General features: G+C 43.6%; 1 protein-coding gene across 1 annotated transcript in view; it reads left to right on the top strand.

Annotated features, from left to right (window-relative positions):
- The first annotated feature begins 4,285 nt into the window (after nucleotides 1-4,285).
- SNRNP200 (small nuclear ribonucleoprotein U5 subunit 200) overlaps nucleotides 4,286-19,864 on the top strand; it is a 231,109-nt gene continuing 215,530 nt past the window's right edge. The window contains 4 exon segments of the mRNA XM_030201646.1: nucleotides 4,286-4,428; nucleotides 4,574-4,737; nucleotides 18,954-19,125; nucleotides 19,589-19,781. Of these exon segments, the coding sequence (XP_030057506.1) occupies nucleotides 4,384-4,428; nucleotides 4,574-4,737; nucleotides 18,954-19,125; nucleotides 19,589-19,781 (574 nt within the window). The 5' untranslated portion in view covers nucleotides 4,286-4,383.

Raw genomic sequence — 19,864 nt, 5'->3', positions numbered from 1 at the left:
AATCAATCAAAAATTCAAAAGAACTAAACAGCTTTAACTTATCTTTGAGGTGCACTGTGTGTCATCACTTTTTGTCAGTTTGCTTGAGGGGAGTGTTCTCCAACTTGCAATACTCTGTCAATATCCTTTGAATTTCATAAACGCCCAACCATGGGTTTCATATGCATGACTTTATCAAGGACTCAGGTGGCCCAAACACCTTGAGGTTGATTTTCCTCACTTTGAAGCAGTTTTGAGTTCCTGCTCGAGTCTTTGGATGCCACCTCAGAAGGTAGTTCTTCTCAGCGTCTACCTGCTAAAAGGACTGCATAACCTATCGATCTGGAGGGATGCTAAGGAACAATTAATTTTCATCAAGGGGAAGAGAAGGAATAAGGACAGGATTGGAAAGAGGGAGAGGGGATATGACAAGGAAAAGTCCTAGAGCTAGAGGAGATACACCTTCATCTCCTCCTCCCTCCTTTGTTACTCTCCATTTCCCCCCAAATTCCAAAACTTCCTTCTCCCCAGATCCTTCCTCCCCTCCCTTGAATTCCCCTCCTTCTCCTCCACATCCATCCTGGCTCTCTTCTCTGCCTCCCTATTCAAGATCCGAGTTCCTCCTCTTCTCCCCCTCCCTCACATGGATACCTGAAAATCTCTCTCCATAAAATACCCAAAAGAACACAATAAGTCATTCACACAAAGCAAAGTTAAAAAAAGTTTATTATATCATGCAAAATGAGTTTACATTATTATTTTTGAAAGGTATTTATGTGTTGGGATTTATGAAGAGATGTACAGTAGGTATAGTTTTAAATATAACACTTACAAATTTGTTAACAGCGTAACAATAATAACATGACCAAATATAAATGCAATCAATGAGGTAAACCTGGAAATGGCAAACTAAGACCTAGTAATAGGAGTAACACACATTTAACAGCACCATAGAACAATCGTATAAAAGAAATATGATAAATCAGTACAATACAAATGGTACCAAAATAGACAGCATGGAATAGATATAATACAATGTCAGCATAATACAAATGAAACACCTAATACGTATGCATTAAAACATTTGAATAACTGATATGATGCATCTACTACATAGATATAGAACATCTTACTATGTAGCCAAGGGGTCAAGTGCAGATATATAGATGGGAACAAAACGGGTAGTAAATAGATGGGTGGCTAAACTGAAGGCATATTATGTGTACAGTTAAATAAGATATGAGGAAAGGAACTGATCGTATTTTTTGCAGATGACATGAAAAACTGTAACAGAGTGGGCACCCCGGAGTGAATAGAAAACATGAGAAGAGATCTACAAATATTAGAACAATGGTCAAATGTTTGGTAGTTAAAATGTAATGCAAAGAAGTGCAGAGTGTCACACTTTGGGAGGAAAAACTCAAAGGAGCTGTATGTTCTAGGGTGTGAGAGGCTGATATGCATTGACCAGGACAAAGACCTTGAAGAAATAGCATCTGAGGATCTCAAGGCTGCGAAACAATGCAAAAAGGTGGTGGTCATAGCCAGAAGAATGTGAGGCTGCATAAAGAGAGGAATAACCAGCAGAAAAATGGAAGTGTTAATGCCCCTGTACAAATTGTTGGTGAGGCACTGTGCCATACACCACCGGAGTTCTGCTCAAGAGTGCGTCCTCTGATCTGTCCCACCCTGCTGAAACAGAAAGATGAGTCAAAGGGGGCAGGATGAGTCAGAGAACGCGCTCTGAAACAGAACTCAGGCAGCGTACACTGCAGTGCTGTTGCTGTACAGAAGACTTTTGACCACTGAAGGTACACGGTGATGGCAGGGGGGGCCTGGGAGCAATCAAGAAAACAAAGAGACCATGCTGGGTCTGTGGGGTGCTGGAGTAGTGTGGTGGGGCAGGAGAAAGACCATGCTGGGTCTGTGTGAGGTGGGGTAGGAGGGCAGCACGGAGGGCATGCTGGATCTGGGTGGGTCATGGGGGCAACAGAGAGGGCATGCTGGATTTGGGTGATAGGATGTGAGTGAGGCAGGGAGAAGGACATGCGGGCTGAGAAGAGGTGTGAGTAAGGCAGGGAGAAGTGTGTGTGTGTCAGGGAGAAAGACCTGTTGGCTGGGGAGGAAGGTCAAATTTGGCTGTGTCAGTTAAAGCATATATACTTGACAAACAAGGGTCATACAAATTTTGGTCATTTTTAGTCCCAAAACTTCTTTCAAATTACACGATATCAACATATAGTAGAGTATATACGGTATATGTAACATAGCATAATAACAAAGTCTGTCCATAGACTCCATGATGCCCCCTACTGCATCAACTGTCAAAGTCTTTCCTAAATAGAAAAGTTGAATGCTGCTCTAAACTTAAGAAAGATGATTCGGTATGTCATTCTAACAGTATAGAGTTCCAGCGGAGGGGTGCTGCACAAAAGAATGCACTCTCACGTGTAGAATCAAAATGAGCACCATGAGCAGAAGGAATAGTCACCCATCATGCAAACAGCGGAAGGAGCTTGGAGAGGTGTGTAGAATTATTAATGAGGCAAGGCAGAAAAGAGAGCCTGTTAAAGAACTTTATACCTGAAGGTAAATATTTTATAATGAATATGAGATTGAATAGGCAGCCAGTTTTGCTGCTTTCAAAGTGGGGCAGGAGTGCTGCTTAGAAGGCAACTCCACCAGTGGAGAAGTGAGGCCAGACTTTATTGTCTGTATCCCTGTATATGGCAAAGACAGATCAGAATAGTTGAAATTGCTGTCGAAGCCCACTCCAGCCTATCCTGATCTTGGCAAATAGGGCCAATGTCAGGCAGACTTTTACGGTCTTAGCCCTGAAAATGGCAAGGACGGATCATGATCAAGTATGTGTATATCTCAGGGGAGAGGAAGACATCTGAAAATGGAACTAAGTATGACTAACAACAATTTGCTCACTATTGAATTGTTTGTTCAATCATGAATTGATACTGAATGTGACTGTTGAGCGGACTTGATGGACCATATAGATCTTTACTTGTTATAATTTATATGGTCTCAGTTACTGGGTGTGCAGCAACAGTCACTCACCACATGTATTAAACGCTTGGGAGAACAGCTAACCTTACACCTGGTTCTTGAATTAGAGGTGGTGTGGGGCAAGATTCCCTGGGCCTGGCATCCAAGGGGGCCCCGGTGCCAGCAAGGCTGCTTCAGGCAGGCAGAAGGTTCATATCCCTCAGTCTGTCTCTCTCCTGCTCCTGTGTGTCAGGATCCAGGTGATTGCGTTAATGTGATAACCCAGGCCCCTGCACACAGGCGCAGAAGAGTGATAGACCAAGGGAGGAGAAGGCGCAGGAAGGTAAGGGGGTGGCTGCGGTGGGTTGGCATTGGCGGCAGCTGCCCCATCCTGTCCTGTCTCTGTGGCCCTGATGTGGAGTTAGATATAGCACCTCTGGGAAAAAGTACCAGAGTGTGGAGCTGACTGACAGGTATCATATTGTGCAATTCCTTTAGAGAGTACAGATAGTGATGCTACTTGAAAGGACCTTAGAGTCTTCAAATGTGTGTAGCGGGTTAGCGTAGTAACCATTTTATTTAGCTCGTGCCTTTTCCCCCCAAGGCGAATTAACATTCAAGGGGTGTATTTTACCAATCCCCAGTACAATCTTATACATAGGAGCCAACTTTTCAAAATTATTGGGGGTGCCCAACGGAAATAAACCCTCCCTGGACATATACAAGGAATTTTCGCAATATTGGGGGTGCTCAAGCACCCAGAAAGCCGGCTCCTGTGAGCTTATATCAATATGGATAAAATAAATATGTATGCACATATACCATGATCGCAGCAAAATCAGCTACGTCGTGCTATAGAACCTACTCCGGGCTGCCATTTTTAACAAACGTAGACGATAACTTTAGTCTTTTAAAACTTATGAGCGTTATCGTCATATCTTTAAAAACAAAACAACATTTGTCTCTCCATGCCATTGAATAACATGGCCCGCCTCTGCAACACTTCGGTACAGTGTGTGAGTGCAGCATCTTCCCGGGTAGGATACGTTCAGTAGGATGATGCCCACATCAAACATGGCTGCTCAGCTACCGAACACGATTCTATCCCGTTCTATGACACATTCCAACCAAGGAAGTTTGATAACACCATGGAGGTTGGATAAAAACACCAAGGAGGCTAGATTGAGAACCTCTTTGGATAACACCCGGGAGGTTGGATAAACAACTTCCTTGGATAACGGAGCAAGGAGGTTAGATTTTGAGATACGATACCCCGGAAGCGGAAGTCAGGTAGCGTCGGTAGTGCGTTGAGGAGTGAGACGACGGGTAAAGCTGCACTTTTTCGGGTCCAAATAGTGCTTTTGGAGCTAGCTCGGTACGGACGGACCGCCGCCATAGTGAGGGAGGATGGCGGACGTCACCGCTCGAAGCCTACAGTATGAGTATAAAGCGGTGAGTGAAAGAACCAGAGCTTTTCGTCTCTTTTGTAGCTTCGGGAGGGGGGCACTCCGTTTGGTCGTGGTTTGTTTGTAGTTCAGGTTTTCTAGTGGTGTCATCTTTTACATTTTGCTGATGCCTTGTGCTATGTCTTTTCCAGAACTCCAACCTCGTACTTCAGGCGGATCGCTCTCTGATCGATCGAACCCGGCGCGATGAACCCACTGGGGAAGTGCTTTCGCTGGTTGGAAAGTTGGAGGGTACCCGCATGGGAGACAAGGCTCAAAGAACCAAACCCCAGATGCAGGAGGAGAGACGAGCAAAGTGAGTGAGTGAGTGAGAGAGGGAGTGTGCGGATTGCGGAACCGATGTTACAAACCTTGTGGTTCGAGAGAGTTATTCAACTCATCTGTGCCCCTAGAAAACCAGTGGAGATGCACAAATTTAACTTGTCTTTGAATAAACGCTTTAGTATATTTAATAATAGGCTTAAGATTTGCTACATTCCCTGTTCCATGAGAATTTTTGCTGTTGGACCAGCAAAAGGTTCTTCATATGGCAGCCCAACTTAGGGATTTGAATAAGTGTGTGGATGAATATTTGCCTACATAAGACTGGTGCAAGGGTATTTGTGCACCCCACCATTTTTCTTTTAGGCCCTTTGGACCTCTTCCTTTCAACAATCATGATCAGTTCAACACCACCCTTCACAGCTGGTAAAAGTGCGCCCTATATCTTTGTGGTTGCCAGGTCCTAATGTTTTGTCTGTAGTTGGTCTTTTGCCTTTTCTAAAAGCAGCTTGCATAGGCAATTGCTAGTTTTGCCTAATGGGCTGGCCTTGTTCATGTGTAACTTATTTTTGCTTTCTATTATGTTTCTTTCAATTAATAGCAGGTATTAGCACCTTTGCTGATCAGCTTGGTCTCTTGCACTTTATAGGCGTATTGCATGAAAGGTTGCTAGAATTAAGATTTTGAGGAAAACCTTCACTAGACCCTGAGTGACCCTTGCAGGAAATGAGGAAGCCGGCTGCCGCTGATGTGATCTGCTGGCCAGCTATTTATAGGTGTTCCTGCCGCGGCATATGGCCGAAGGGGTGTGATTAAATGGGCCGGTCCTGCCCTTTTGGAGCCATAGAAAAGCGAGGAGTGAGCTACTATAATCTTCATGTATGGGGAAATGTAAAGGAAGCAATATTAAGGTCATGATGCCACAACTTAAGGGATGTACGGACCAATATGTTCAACAGCGAACGTCTACTGATCCATCTTTAACTGTACTAAACTCTCCTGAGGTATCCCTTTTGTTGGGGGATAAGACTTCTGTCCCACAACCAGCTGAATTACTGGTGTTGACAGTTGTCCCTAATCCAGGTCACTTAGTAATCTCTGCGGGAAATACAGTGTGTGTGTGTGTGTGTGTGTGTGTGGGGGGGGGGGGGGGGGGGGGGGTTCTGTTCTCCCATGTCCTTAAATTCTAGTCAAGGGGAAAATATTTTTGAACATATTAAACTGCCATCTCAGGTTTCTGTTAATTTGAGATCTTTGATTCTGCTTCTTTGAACACATCAGAAGCTACTGTTAAAGATGTGTCGGGGATTCTTCGTACGGTAATAATGCTTCATGATAAGTTGGCTACTGCTTCTTCTGTAAATGTACTCAGAGGACAAGTTAGGAGAACAAGAAAAGAGAATTTTGAAAAATGAGCAAAGGAATTAGGGTCACAGGTCACCTCATGTCAGGTAGCAATAACTGCTACCACTAAAGATAATTTGGCTATTCATTTACAATTGGAAAACTTGGAGAATGTCTTTAGATACAGTGAATTTTATAGATAAGGAAATTGTGATTGTTTCAGAGTATAAATATTTTAGTTTCAAATCTAATATTACTCTATCTTTTAAAAAGTGGCATCCGGGACTTCCGGTTATGCAGTGAGCGAAGCGGCAGCAGCTGTTTGAAGCTCCGGGAACCCCCGCTCTAAATCTGACAATAAAAAGTCACATCGCGTTCAGAAACGCCCTCCCTCGCGAACTTAAGTTCTTGGCTGCATGGACAAGTTCGTCCATAAATCCCCCACTGAAATGGCGCAGAAAACCGGTACGAAATCCAGGGGGAAGGTCGGAAGCGGAGAAAACAAAATGGCGGACGGCCCCGCGGTCGCGGCGCCGGCATTCACAGAGATGCAGTTGGAACAACTAACATCAGCAGTGGTTCGCGCGATGGACCCGCGCTGGGATGCACTGTCAAAGCGCCTGGAATCCATCCAAACTGGGCTTGACGGACTGGAGACCAGAACGGGAGACCTGGAGGTGAGAGTCGCGGCTTTGGAGGATGATACACGTGCGCAGGGCCCCGATATCGCCCAACTACAGCAGCGGCTAGAGGAACAAGCCGCTAAGCTGGAGGACCTAGAAAACAGGTCCAGAAGAAACAATATAAGAATGGTGGGGATTCCAGAGCGGATACAAGATAGAAACTTGTCGGACTGGCTGGAGAATTGGCTTTCAAAAGAATTAGCTTTGACTGATTCTACAGGACATTTGGTTGTCGAGAGGGCACATAGAGTAGGGCGCCGAATGGAAAATGCTCAGCGTCCCAGAGTAGTAGTGGCAAAGCTCATGAACTTCAGACATAAAATTGAAATACTGCAGGGATACCGCCAGAAAAGAGAGTCTTTAAGCTTTGAGGGGCAGAAGATAATGATTTTTCAAGACTTCTCACAGAAAGTACAAGAACAGAGGCGGGCATTCCATCCACTATGTGCGGAATTGGCACAAAAGAATGTAAAATTTGCGTTGATGTATCCCGCACACTTGAAAATACGATATCAGGACACATGGAAACACTTTCAAAGCGTGGCAGAGGCTAAGGCCTTTACAATTGACCACAAACTAGGCAAACAGCCATGAGCGTCATAAATGGAGGGCGGAGGAATAAGACACAGTGCCTTTTATGGACAAAAGTGACTGGTAAAACTTGGTTTGTTTGAGTGAAAGCGGGGACTCCCTCTGCAAAATCCGGAATTCTAGACCCGTGAGTAGATTGCGGAATAGGGGTAAAAGAAAGAAGGGAGACCGTAGGAAGGGGTAGGGATGGGGGAAAAGGGGGGGAACTCGTTCAAGCATTGGTATTATAAAGAGGGGACCTGGTTGTGGGCTATAAGGAATAATTGTAAAAAAGGGGCAATAACAAGCGAAAGACTGAGGGGGCAGGGTGCGAGTAAGAAAAAAGTAAAGATCATGATATTACCAAGTCTATCCAGAAAGATAAAAACACTGGGCAGGGCAAGGAGCAAAATAAAAAGAAACTGCAGAGTGGGTGACAACCCATTGTTAGTCATACACACGGCATTATGATGGTCAGATTGGTGTCTTGGAACGTTGGGGGTATTAGTTCCCCCATAAAAAGATCTAAAATATTGACTGAATTAAAACGACACAAAGCAGACATAGTGTGTTTACAGGAAACCCGTCTCACAGAGATAGAACATGCTAAGCTAAAGAGATCCTGGGTGGGGGAGAGTTTTGCAGCGACCCCACAGGGTAGGAGAGGAGGAGTGGCAGTATTGTTCCGGAAGGGGCTAAATTATAAAGCTCAACTGTTGGCTAAAGGAGTGCAAGGAAATTACATAATATTGCAAGTATGGTTGCAAGGAGTGGAATTTATCTTGGTGGGAATTTATGGGCCAACGACACATGACCCACAGTTTTATAACACAATCATAGGTCATTGTATGGGAAGCCACCAGAAGAAAACAGTTATAATGGGCGACCTTAATATGGTGGCGGACCCTGAGATAGACTGCACAAACCCCACATCTCAGCATTATGCGGGGAATAGAACACAGGAGTTTCGGACCCTCTCACAGGCTCTCAGCTTGATAGATGTCTGGAGAACATTACATCCTGGGGAAAAAGATTTTACACATAGGTCTAGAGCACATGGCACACTGGCCCGACTAGATTACATATTAGTAGAACGTACAATGTTCCCACAGGTAAAAGCCGCAACTATTGGCCCTGAGGTGATTTCTGATCATGCGTTAATATGGATAGATTTGGAGGTATTGAACAACGAGAGGGGAGGGAGGGGATGGCGTTTCCCAACACACCTGGCCATGGACCCTCATTTTCAAGAGCATTTAAAAGAAAAATGGGAGAATTATGCAGAGAATAATAAAGAGCATGCACGTGACCAGCCCGCGTTGTTTTGGTCCGCCTCGAAGGCGGTACTAAGGGGGGAGATAATTGCCTATTGTAGTCGTAAGCGGAAGATAAGGGCACAAGCCATATTGAATTTGGAAGAGCAAATGAAAAAAGCTAAACAAAAGCATATCCAACACCCAACCAGAGTAACACTAGAGAATTTGAAAGCTGCGCAAGTGGCACTTAATTCACTACTACATGAGAGAGAGAACAGATCAATGTTGTATTACAAATACAAACTACAGAGATATGGGAACCGGTCAGGGAAACTTTTAGCGAGGCTAATTAAAAACTGGGGGGGGCCTAGGTCAGTTGCAGCACTTAAGGACCCGCAAGGGAAAATAATTTCAGATCAGAAAGGCATCGGGAAAATGTTCACCGATTACTTTGCTAATCTATACTCGGTAGAGCAGGGGCCGGTAAATAGGCAGCTCTCTGAGTACCTTAAGAAATCAGGTCTGGCTCAGATATCCCAGGAAGGGCAAGAAGGGCTAAACAGTCCAATAACATTGTTAGAGGTACAGAAGGTGGTTAAATCCTTAAAACGGTACTCAGCGCCAGGACCAGACGGATATTCTGGGGAATACTATAAAATGTTGCCCCCAGATGCATTAGCATCCCTGCTGGAATATCTTGAGGAGATAGTGGGAGCTGGGGAATTTCCTTTGCATACAAATGCGGCGCTTATTACAATGATCCCCAAACCTGGAAAGCCGGCAGATGAGGTGGGCTCTTATAGGCCAATTTCACTGCTAAATTTAGACGTGAAGTTGTTAGCTAAGATTCTGGCAGAGAGACTGGCCCAGTGGTTACCTACACTTATAGGCCCAGAACAGGTGGGGTTCGTACGGAGGCGACAGACAACACATAATGTTAGGAAGCTATTACTCGCAATAGCCTCATGTCATAACAAGGGAGAGCCTGCAATGGTGATAAGTTTGGACGCGGAGAAGGCATTTGACCTTGTAAGGTGGGACTTCCTATTTGCAACATTAGAGAATATGGGCATACAGGGCTGGTTTGTGCAGGCGGTTAAGGCACTATATCGCAACCCAAAGGCGAAGGTGATAGTGAATGGGATCAGTGAAGAGGAGTTTGTAATTGAGAGGGGGACAAGGCAGGGTTGCCCGTTGTCGCCCTTGCTCTTTATACTGGCGCTGGAACCATTGTTGAGAGTGGTGAAAGCTACAAAGCAAATTGAGGGTGTAAAGGTGGCAACACATGAGGTGAAGATATTAGCATACGCAGATGATCTGATGGTAACTTTAACAAATCCAGATCAATCGTTAGAAGTACTGCTGGAGAGTATAGATCAATATGGTCAGATATCAGGGTTCAAACTAAACAAAGCCAAGTCCTACGTTCTTACATTGGGCCCAGAGACGCCATCAGTCGCGGGTGGGACTATGTCACTGCAGAGAGCGACAGAAACAATTAAATACTTAGGAGTACATATTCCCTCAGACCTCACAAAACTATATGAACAAAACATACGTCGAATAGTCAAAGATACTGAGTTAAGTTTAGCAACATGGGCCTCTTTGCCGCTTTCCCTGAGGGGAAGAATAGCACTATACAACATGGTGATCGTACCTAGATGGCTGTATGTGCTGCAGACAATACCAGTATATTTAAAAAGATCAGATGAGAAAAAATTAAATACACTGACACAGCGATTCCTATGGCGGGGAAAGAGGGCGCGCTTACCAATAGAAACGTTGCAGATCCCGGTGGAATATGGGGGGTTGGGACTGCTTAGCATAAGATATTTCAACGTGGCTTGCGGGTTAAGACACATAAATGATTGGTTCAGATCCACCCAAGAATACTCTAATACAGACCTAGAGTTACAATTAACACCAGGGGTGCATTTTAGTAATTATTTACACGGGACCGGAGTCAGTATTCCAGCTGTATTGGGGGAAACTGGTATCATGCAGACGGCCAGAGCAGCGTGGAAATGGGTCTGTCGTATGCACCGGTTCGACCCAAAAGTAACACCATTCCTCCCTATATGTGATAATGTGGCGTTTGTCCCAGGGCAGTTGTACTCAGTCTTTCGCGGGTGGGAGAAAAGGGGAATAAAGTATGTATTACAAGTGGTTACAGAGGAGGGACGCATTAAACCCTTCTCAGTTTTGAAAGAGGAATTTACATTGTCAGATACAGAGTATTTTCATTATGCTCAGCTAAAACATTATGTGGCATCATTGCGTTGGGAGCACCTGGCAGAAGATGTTCAGGAGGAGCTCTCAGCAGCCCTTTCACTGGGATCACAACAGAAAGTGCCTTTGTCCTTTTACCATAGACACATCAGAGACACAATGCCAGAACCAAACTATAAAAAATTGGAGACGGATTGGCAACAGGACTTAAAAGTTAATATAACATCAGAAATAATTAAGACATTTGTTTTGTCCATTTCCAGGCGCTCGGTCTGGGTGGGACATTGGGAACAACAGTATAAGTTTGCTTTTCGTCTTTATATACCACCTCGACGAGCTTTTTACATGGGACTCTCGCCATGGGGAGAATGCCCTAAGTGTAGATCAGAAGGTGCAACACTGGGCCACATGTTTTGGTCCTGCCAAGGAATAAAAAAATTTTGGAAAGTATTGACACAGAACATATCCACTTTATGGCAGCAACAGTGGGAGTGTGAGCCATTGTTATTATTTGGTCAATTTAAAATCAGACACCCGATTCCAAAAGGATATAAAAGCTTCATCAATAAAGCGGTGGTGGTCGCCAGACAAGTCATACTGAAAGAATGGCTGACGCACAAAATTCCCACAGTGCAGCAGTGGCGCATGCAGATGATACATTTGATGCGTATGGAAAAAATAGGAGTAAAAGACATGAATTCGACGGCGGGCGAAGAATTACAACAGATATGGTCCCCCTTCTGGAATACTTTGACAGCACCAGCCAGGAGCTACCTCCTGAACATATAGACTCTAAAGCTACGGACGAGAGGGAGGGAGGGAGGGTTAGGGAGGTAGGTAGGAGATGGGGAGGGTTGGTACTAGGGGGGATGAGGAGTAAAGGGGTAGGTAACAAGGAAGGGGGGAGGGGGGGGAAAGAAAAGTGTATTGGTAAAGGAATAGATAAGTTAAGATATGGGATAAAGTTGTATTATCGTTATAAGAATAAAATGCAGAATGGTGGCAAAGGGAGGGGGGGATGGGGAGAAAAAGATAAAAGACGAGAATATCCATAATTGGTTTACTTAGTGAGATAATTGTTAGACTGATGTTTCATTGATTATCTGTAAAATACTGACAATTGTCAAATTGAAGTTGATATGTTCTAATAAAAACAGAATTAAACATAAAAAGTGGCATCCAGAAAGACTTTTGTAGGTTGCGATTACTGAGAAAATTGAAGAAACTACTATCTGAAGTGAACTTTTGGATGATGTCGCAGGCTTTGGTACTTTCTGTGTTGGATTATTGTAATTCATTCTACCTGGGCCTTTCAAAGTTAATGATTTGCTCCTTGTAAATTGTACAAATTCAGCTGCTAAACATTTTGCAGGTCTGTCAATATTTGATCATATTAACACTGGTATTGAAGGAATTACATTGGCTTCTAGTATTCTGGCAGATAAAGTTCAAAGCATTGCCTTTGAATTTTTAAAGCTTTGAGTAATGATGCCCCTTTAGCACTTCTTTCATCTTTGAGATTGTATCATAGTCTACATTATACGGATAAACTTTTTTTGGATATTCTATCACTAAACATGTTAGACTTGAAGCCAATCATTCTGTAATGCTTCAGATTGCTGGTGCAGTTATCTGGAATGCATTGCTAGAGGATATACATATGATTACCTCGATTTTACAGTTTAGGAAACAGTTAAAAGTGTTCTTTCTTATGCTTTTTCAGACTAGTTGTAGGTGGCTATCTTCAGTTAAAAAAAAAAGTTTGTTTTTATATTATGGTTTGTTTTTTTTATTATGTTTTAAGTTACACACCGCCTAGGACAAATGGATGGAGTGGTTTAGAGGTTTTAAATACATTTTCCTGTGACTCATGTGGCTCCTCTTGAGCTTTTCCAAATGTATTTGAAAGATGATTTGCAACTGTCTGGTGATGCAGTATCTGTTGCTAGTTTATACTGCCTCCCTCATGAAGCTAGAACTATTAATCAGGAGGGGGGGGGGGGGGCTTTGAATTTCCTTGTAAATGCCTAGTGACACAGAAAATTCATGTTTTTCTTCATCCCCTGCAACTGTAGAGTTTCTTTTATTTATTTATTTATTTATTTATTATTTATTCAATTAAACAATGTTTACAAGAAACATCTTGCTAGGAAAGAGTCATATAACTAGGAACTGTTATAAAAGGAAAATACTCTCAAAAACAAGTCCATAATGGGAGATCCAAGATTTCAGGTAATCTAAGGGGAGAATTATAATATAGGAAAAAAAATTACTGGCTAAATCCTTCTCTGCTAAGAAATTATACATTATTCTTTAAAGCTTCTCCATTTTAACTGAGGCTACTAATGCTGACAGATGTTCAGGTTCAGTAAATACATATTTCTTCCCCCCTAGCCTTACTATGCACTTGCAGGGGTACCTTAAAAAGAAGACACCCCCCAAGTGCAGAATTTCTGGCTTAAGGAGTAAGAATTGTTTCCTCCGTCGACGTGTCTCCTTAGAGACATCAGGAAATAACAATATTTTGAGACCCAAAAAAGGGTTCTCTTTATTACGGAAAAAAAGGCGGAAGATCCAATTCTTATCAGGTAGTAGGGCGACAGTCGCTACCAAAGTAGCGGCTGTGACCAATTCAGAGTCAGAAGTCTCAAGCAAAAGAGAAACGTCAATAGGTTTTTCAGTCTCTTGATTCAAGTTCCTTTCTGGGACATAATAAACTTGGGAAAAGGGTGGAAAGTCCTTTTCCTGAACATTCAAATTTTCACGGAAATAACGTTTCAACATATCAAGAGGCAGAACATTTGGAATCCTAGGAAAGTTAACGAATCTCAGGTTATGATTTTTAGTATAATTGTCAAAAACCTCTGTTTTCCGCCTGAGATTAGTTACATCTTTTACCATCAAAGTTTGTAACGTTTCCATCTTCATAACCCTTTGGTCAATTTTTTCCATTTTTTCATTTAAAACTTTAAACTCTTCCTCTTTTTTTTTTCAGGTCACTTTCAATAGTCTTTACTCTTGGTAAAAACTCTTCAGTTTGCTTAAGAAAACATTGTCCCAGGTTGGACATTAAATCCCACAGAGTATCTAAAGTCACATTCTTTGGCTTGGCCACTAACTCTTTAGGAAGTTCAAACCTTACTGAAGACTGTAAATCTGTTGCACTTCGACCCTCAGTTTCTCTCTCCTCAATAAGTGGTGATGATATGGGCAAACTTCCCTCCATTCCTTCCCCCGATGGTGAAGACGCTTCTCCCCGAGGTTCTTCCGGGTCCCCTACTCCTTCCGAGGGAGACCCCGTCGGGTCAAAGAGGAAGGAACTGGCGCCAAGCGGTTGAGGAGGAGGAGTGCGTGCAGCGGGGCTTAAAGTTGTTTCCAGTCCGGGGGAAGCCAATATCTCCCGTTCGCCGGCGTTCCCGATCGGAGGCGTTCCGCCTTCTTGTATAAGTTCCCGTGGCCTCATGAATCGATCCAAAGGACCAGGTAACGGGGATAAATGCGGGGAAGCTCTGCCCGCGATTTTCCCTCGACGTTTAGGCATCGTAGGAGCGAGGTCTAGGGCGTCCTAGCAGGGCGCAGCCATCTTGGATCATGGCATCGTACTGGAGGTAGTTCATGAAGTCTGTAGAGTTTCTTTTAAGATAAAATCCTTGCTCAAAGCCCACCTCTTCAATGTCGCTTTTGGCACCTAACCACCATACTTCTATTCAGGAAATCTAGACTGCTCCAACTTGACATTTTGCCCATTAGATTGTAAGCTGTTTTGAGCAGGGACTGTCCTTTTTTGTTAAACTGTACAGCGCTGCGTAACCCTAGTAGCGCTCTAGAAATGTTAAGTAGTAGTAGTATAAAACTAAAGTAATTTGACATGATTTATTTATTTTTCTGTCAGTTCTGGGCAGGTGTTTTGGAGCTAGTATAGGGTTACCCTCAGTCCTGCATGCTATTTGAATATTAGAATATTACACTCCCTGGGTCTAGGGAAGGTTTTTCCTTGAAGTGGGCTAAAATGTTCTAATGTGTATATCTATAATTTAAGGTATTGTTTCCTTTGTTTTTCCTTATGTATTGAATTTTTGAAAAAAAAAAAAAGAATTAAGATTTGACGTAGGTGGATGAGAAAGTCTGGGGAGATATTCAGCTTACTATTCAAGAATTCAGATGTTTTAATGATAATGGGGAAGTAACAGATGGGGTGTTATGGGATGCGCTGAAGATAGTGGTGAGGGGTGTTTTGATTAAGTGGGGGTCACGCAAGAAAAGGGAAAAAGGGCAGCAATTGCTGACTTTGCAGAAGAGGTTATTGCATTTAGAACAGCTGCACAAAAGGAACCCTACACCGCAGGTATGGGCAGACATTAAGCAAGTGAGGGGGAAAATAACACAATTGCAGATGGCAGAGGTGGATTTTATGAGAACTAAGCTTAGGCAACAGTACTTTGAGTTTGCTAGTAAATCCAGTGCAAAGGTGGCCCGTTATTTGCGGACGTGGAGAGGGCGTTCCCTTATTCAAAAGTTGAAGGATGAAAGGGGAGGATGGCATTATGCTGATTCAAACATTGGAAATTATTTTGTGAAATACTATCAAGAACTCTATAGTGCTTCTGAGGAACCACCGATGGTAGATATGGCTCGGTTCTTGGATCAGATTCCTTTACCATGCTTGGATGAGTCTGAAAGAGCTCAGCTTGGGGAACCCATTAGATTAGGGGAGGTACAGGGTGTGATAAAGTGGCTCCCTAATGGTAAAGCACCAGGTTTAGATGGATACTCGGCAAGGTTTTATAAATGCTTTCTGGAGGAGTTGGGAGACCTTTTGGTGAAGGTGGGAAATGGAGCTTTGGAGGGTAGTGGGCTGCCGGTATCTGTCTGAGGCTGGAATAACAGTTCTGCCTAAGCCTGGGAAAGATCCTATGGTTTGTGGGGCATATAGGCCTATTTCACTTTTGAATGTGGATGCAAAGATAATAGCCAAGGTCCTGGCTGACAGGTTGGCTAGGGTGTTGCCGAAATTGATCCATATGGATCAATCTGGGTTTATCTAGAAGAGACAGGTAGGGGACAACATAAGACATACTCTCCATTTATATTTCAACTGTTTTTATTGATGATTCAACATTATAAACATTTTAAACATTGCCAGTATATCTAACATTTGACATTGTAAATAATACAGCATATTAACTTGCATACATCGATAAATTCCATCATCAATATTTTTGTTATTCTCCCCCCTTTCCCTTACCTACCCTCCCAAGCATTCTCACTAACATCCAAACATTTATGGGGTGTTTGTTAGATAAACATCACAGTCATCTTATGCATTTTTTTTCACCTTTCCCCCCTTCAGTTCCTCCCCCCACCCCTTCCCCTTCCTGTCATACTCTCCATTTAATATGGGAGGCACAAAGATCCCGGTCTAGTGCAGCTTTGTTGGCTATGGATGCAGAGAAGGCTTTTGACCGGGTGAGCTGGGGGGTTTTGCGAGCAGTGATGAGTTGCATGGGCTTGGGAGACAATTTTGGGGCTTGGCTGGTGGCTTTGTACACGGCACCGAAGGCGTGCCTTAATATTGATGGGGGATACACTTCCTTTTTCCCAGTAAGTAGAGGGATGAGGCAGGGATGTCCTTTGTCGCCCCTTCTCTTTGCCCTCTACTTAGAGCCGTTGGCGGTACTGATACGGCAGCATCCAGATTTGCAGGGTATTAGGTTTGGGGGGTTGGAACATCGAATTGCGTTATTTGCGGATGATGTGGTACTATATGTGGTGGATCCTGAGAGGATACTACCGGTGGTGTTGGAGATTTTTCGGGATTTTGAACGATATGCTGGTCTACGGGTTAACATGGATAAGAGTGAGCTGTTGGGGATTTCTTTGAAGCAGGGGGAAAAAAGCAGATTGGCCCACTTTATTTATTTATTGCATTTGTATCCCACATTTTCCCACCTCTTTGCAGGCTCAATGTGGCTTACAATACATCATGGATAGTGAAACTATATAAGAGAATAGACAATTAGTATTACAGAAGTATTCTGGGTAACATGACAATGATAAAGCATGATAGTAGTATAGCAAGCAAATTTTATAAGACAATTCTGGGTATATGTGCAAACAATGCTCTCAAGCATCACATTCGGTATCTGGGGATTCAGATTCCTAGGGACTTGGGTAGGGTGTATAGCCTCAATTATGGGAAGATAATAGATCAAATTCGGGGGGGGGGGGGGGGAGTTAACCCGGTGGAAGGGATTGTGGCTTTCGTGGTGGGGGTGTATGGCAGTGGTGAAAATGAATGTGCTGCCTAGACTGTTGTTTTTGTTTCAAGCGCTTCCAATGGCAGTTCCGAAATGGACATTTAAAGAATTGCAGGGTTTGGTGGCACAGTTTATATGGTGTGGGGGGGGGGGGGGGGCAGGTATCTTCATTTAGCTAGACGAGTGTTATGGGGTGCCTCTGAGAAGGGGGGGTAGAGCAGTGCCCAATATTGAATGGTATTATGTTGCTGCCCAACTGAGGATGATTATGGACTTGGAGAGGGGGACAACTAAGCCTGCTAGTCAGTTGGAGCAATCGTATAGCCCACACAGGCCGTTGAGCTCTGATTTATGGACTACCAAAAGAGTGGGAGTGATCTTGGTAGGGATACAGAATCCATATGTGAGGCATTTGGTGGAATTGTGGGGAGGAGTGAGGAAGAAATGGGGACAGTGTGAGGGGGTGTCGACGCTGGTGCCTTTGAGATGGGAGCCAAGGTTTGGGACGGGGAGAGAAAATGCTAGTTTTGTGCAATGGGAGCAAGCAGACATTATGAGCTTCCAGGCTGTGCTGGGGGAGGGGGAGGGTGAAGAGTTTTGAAACGCTGTGCTCCATGTATACTTTGCCGGGGGGGGGGGGGAGACAAATTTCCCTATATACAGATTCATCATTTTGTGGGGACATTGGGAAGGGGGGGGAATCCTCAGGAGAGGGAAAGTTTGGAAAACCTGTGGCTTTTGTTGAGGAAGGTTCCCAGACCAATATCAGTGATGTATACATTTTTCAGGGGATATGATCACAGACCATTTGGTTTTCAGGGTGCTTGGGAGGAAGACTTAAATCGCTGCTTTTCTGATCAGGAGTGGGAAGTTGTTTGTGGGGAGGTGAGGAAAGCCTTGGTGCAGGAAAATGCATATAAAGTCTTATCCAGATGGTATTACACACCAGAGAGATTGAAGCGGATGTACCCTGGTACATCGGACCTCTGTTGGAGGTGTAATTCACAAAGGGGTTCTTTCATGCACATATGGTGGACGTGCCCCAGTGTGATGCTCTTTTGGCAAGCTGTTATGAAAACATTAGTAAAGTTGACTGGATATCTTTGGTGTGTAACCCTTTGGTGTGTCCCCTGGGCCTATATAATGAGAGGGACTCTTGGGAGGAGCGGAAATGGTTGTGATAGGGGTTGGCAGCAGCTAAGTGCCTCATAGCGTAGTATTAGAAGAGGGCAGACCCCCCCCCCCCGACATTGGGTGACTGGAAATGTAAATTGGGTCAGTTAATACAAATGGAGCGACTAACGGCTTGCCGCAGGGAGGGGGCATTGCGACATAAGGGAGATGGGCTCGTTTACAACAGCGACTGACAAGTATGTAGGTTTGTGGAGAATTATAGGAGGGGGTGGGTTCGGGGGGAAGGGGAGGGAGAGTGCCCCAAAGTACTGGGGGGTGTTCTCAAGTTGAGTAGGGGTTGGAGGGGGTTGGAGTTGGTTGGAGGGAAGGGGATGTTGTATGTTAGGGGCACATGGTTTAGTTGTGTAGTGGATATTGTTTAGGGGATGATTTTGATAGCATGAGTTTTGTAGCAATAGACATAATGGATGTTAGTTCCAGATGTAGTAGTTTAATGTCTATGAGCCCCTGTGTGGGCAAATGTGAGCAGGATGTGTTCTTTGAGAAATTGGCTGTTGCAGAGTTATTTTAAATAAAAATATTTTAAGTGAAAAAAAAAGATTTGACGTAGGTATAATACAATATATCGTTTTGCCCTGAGTATCATTGACTGAGGGGGAAACTGTATGATGGTTTTGTAGTAGAAGAGAGAGAGCTGATGGTTGGGGCTAAAAATGAATATACAGTATCATAGCTTGTACTCTCTTGCTCTTTCTGTTTTTAATTTTGTTCTATTAGGAGGAGGAAGCGTGATGAGGACAGGCATGACATCAACAAGATGAAGGGTTTTACTTTGCTGTCAGAGGGCATTGATGAGATGGTGGGGATTATATATAAACCTAAGACCAAGGAAACTCGGGAGACCTATGAAGTACTGCTCAGTTTTATCCAGGCAGCCCTTGGAGACCAGGTAATAAAATTAGTATCTTGAGAGCTGTGGTGTCAATTCAGGGATCCTGAGAAACTGTGTAAAATTATAATTAAAGGAAGTTACATATTTTTAACTAGAAGTTCTGCAAGACCAGGTGACAGCATTATATCCCCATATAACTGGGGGGGGGGGGGGGGGGGGGGGGGGCTCATTTTTCAAAGCACTTAGACTTCCATATGCTACTGTGGAATTTTTATGTCTTAAGTGCTTTGAAAATATGCCTCTGTGTTTTATCCAGAAGTACTTTGAGAGCAGGTTGTATTCCTAGAAGCATTAACCTATTCGCAGGTACACGGACCTACCAATATCATATTACCAGAGAACCATGAATGAGTTTTGTACAAGGGTGTCTTGATATTATATTCCCAGGTGCTATACAGCCCATACCCTTGCTTGGAGGAGTGTCCCTTCGTGCTTAGTAATTTGTTTATCTTCTTTGCAGCCTAGAGATATTCTTTGTGGAGCTGCTGATGAGGTCCTTGCTGTCCTGAAGAATGACAAACTCAGGGATAAGGAAAGACGTAAAGAAATCGATCAGTTGCTTGGACAGACAGATGACACTCGCTACCATGTTCTGGTGAACTTGGGCAAAAAGATGACAGACTATGGTGGTGATAAGGAGATTCAAAACATGGGTAATAAAAAAAAAATATATTTTATGGTCTACTTCAATACTGGACTAGAAGGTGCTACAGGATAGGATTGAGGTGCATTGGCA

This window comes from Microcaecilia unicolor, chromosome 4, assembly GCF_901765095.1.
Source record: "Microcaecilia unicolor chromosome 4, aMicUni1.1, whole genome shotgun sequence".
NCBI lineage: Eukaryota > Metazoa > Chordata > Amphibia > Gymnophiona > Siphonopidae > Microcaecilia > Microcaecilia unicolor.
This window is presented reverse-complemented; position numbering and strand designations above follow the sequence as displayed.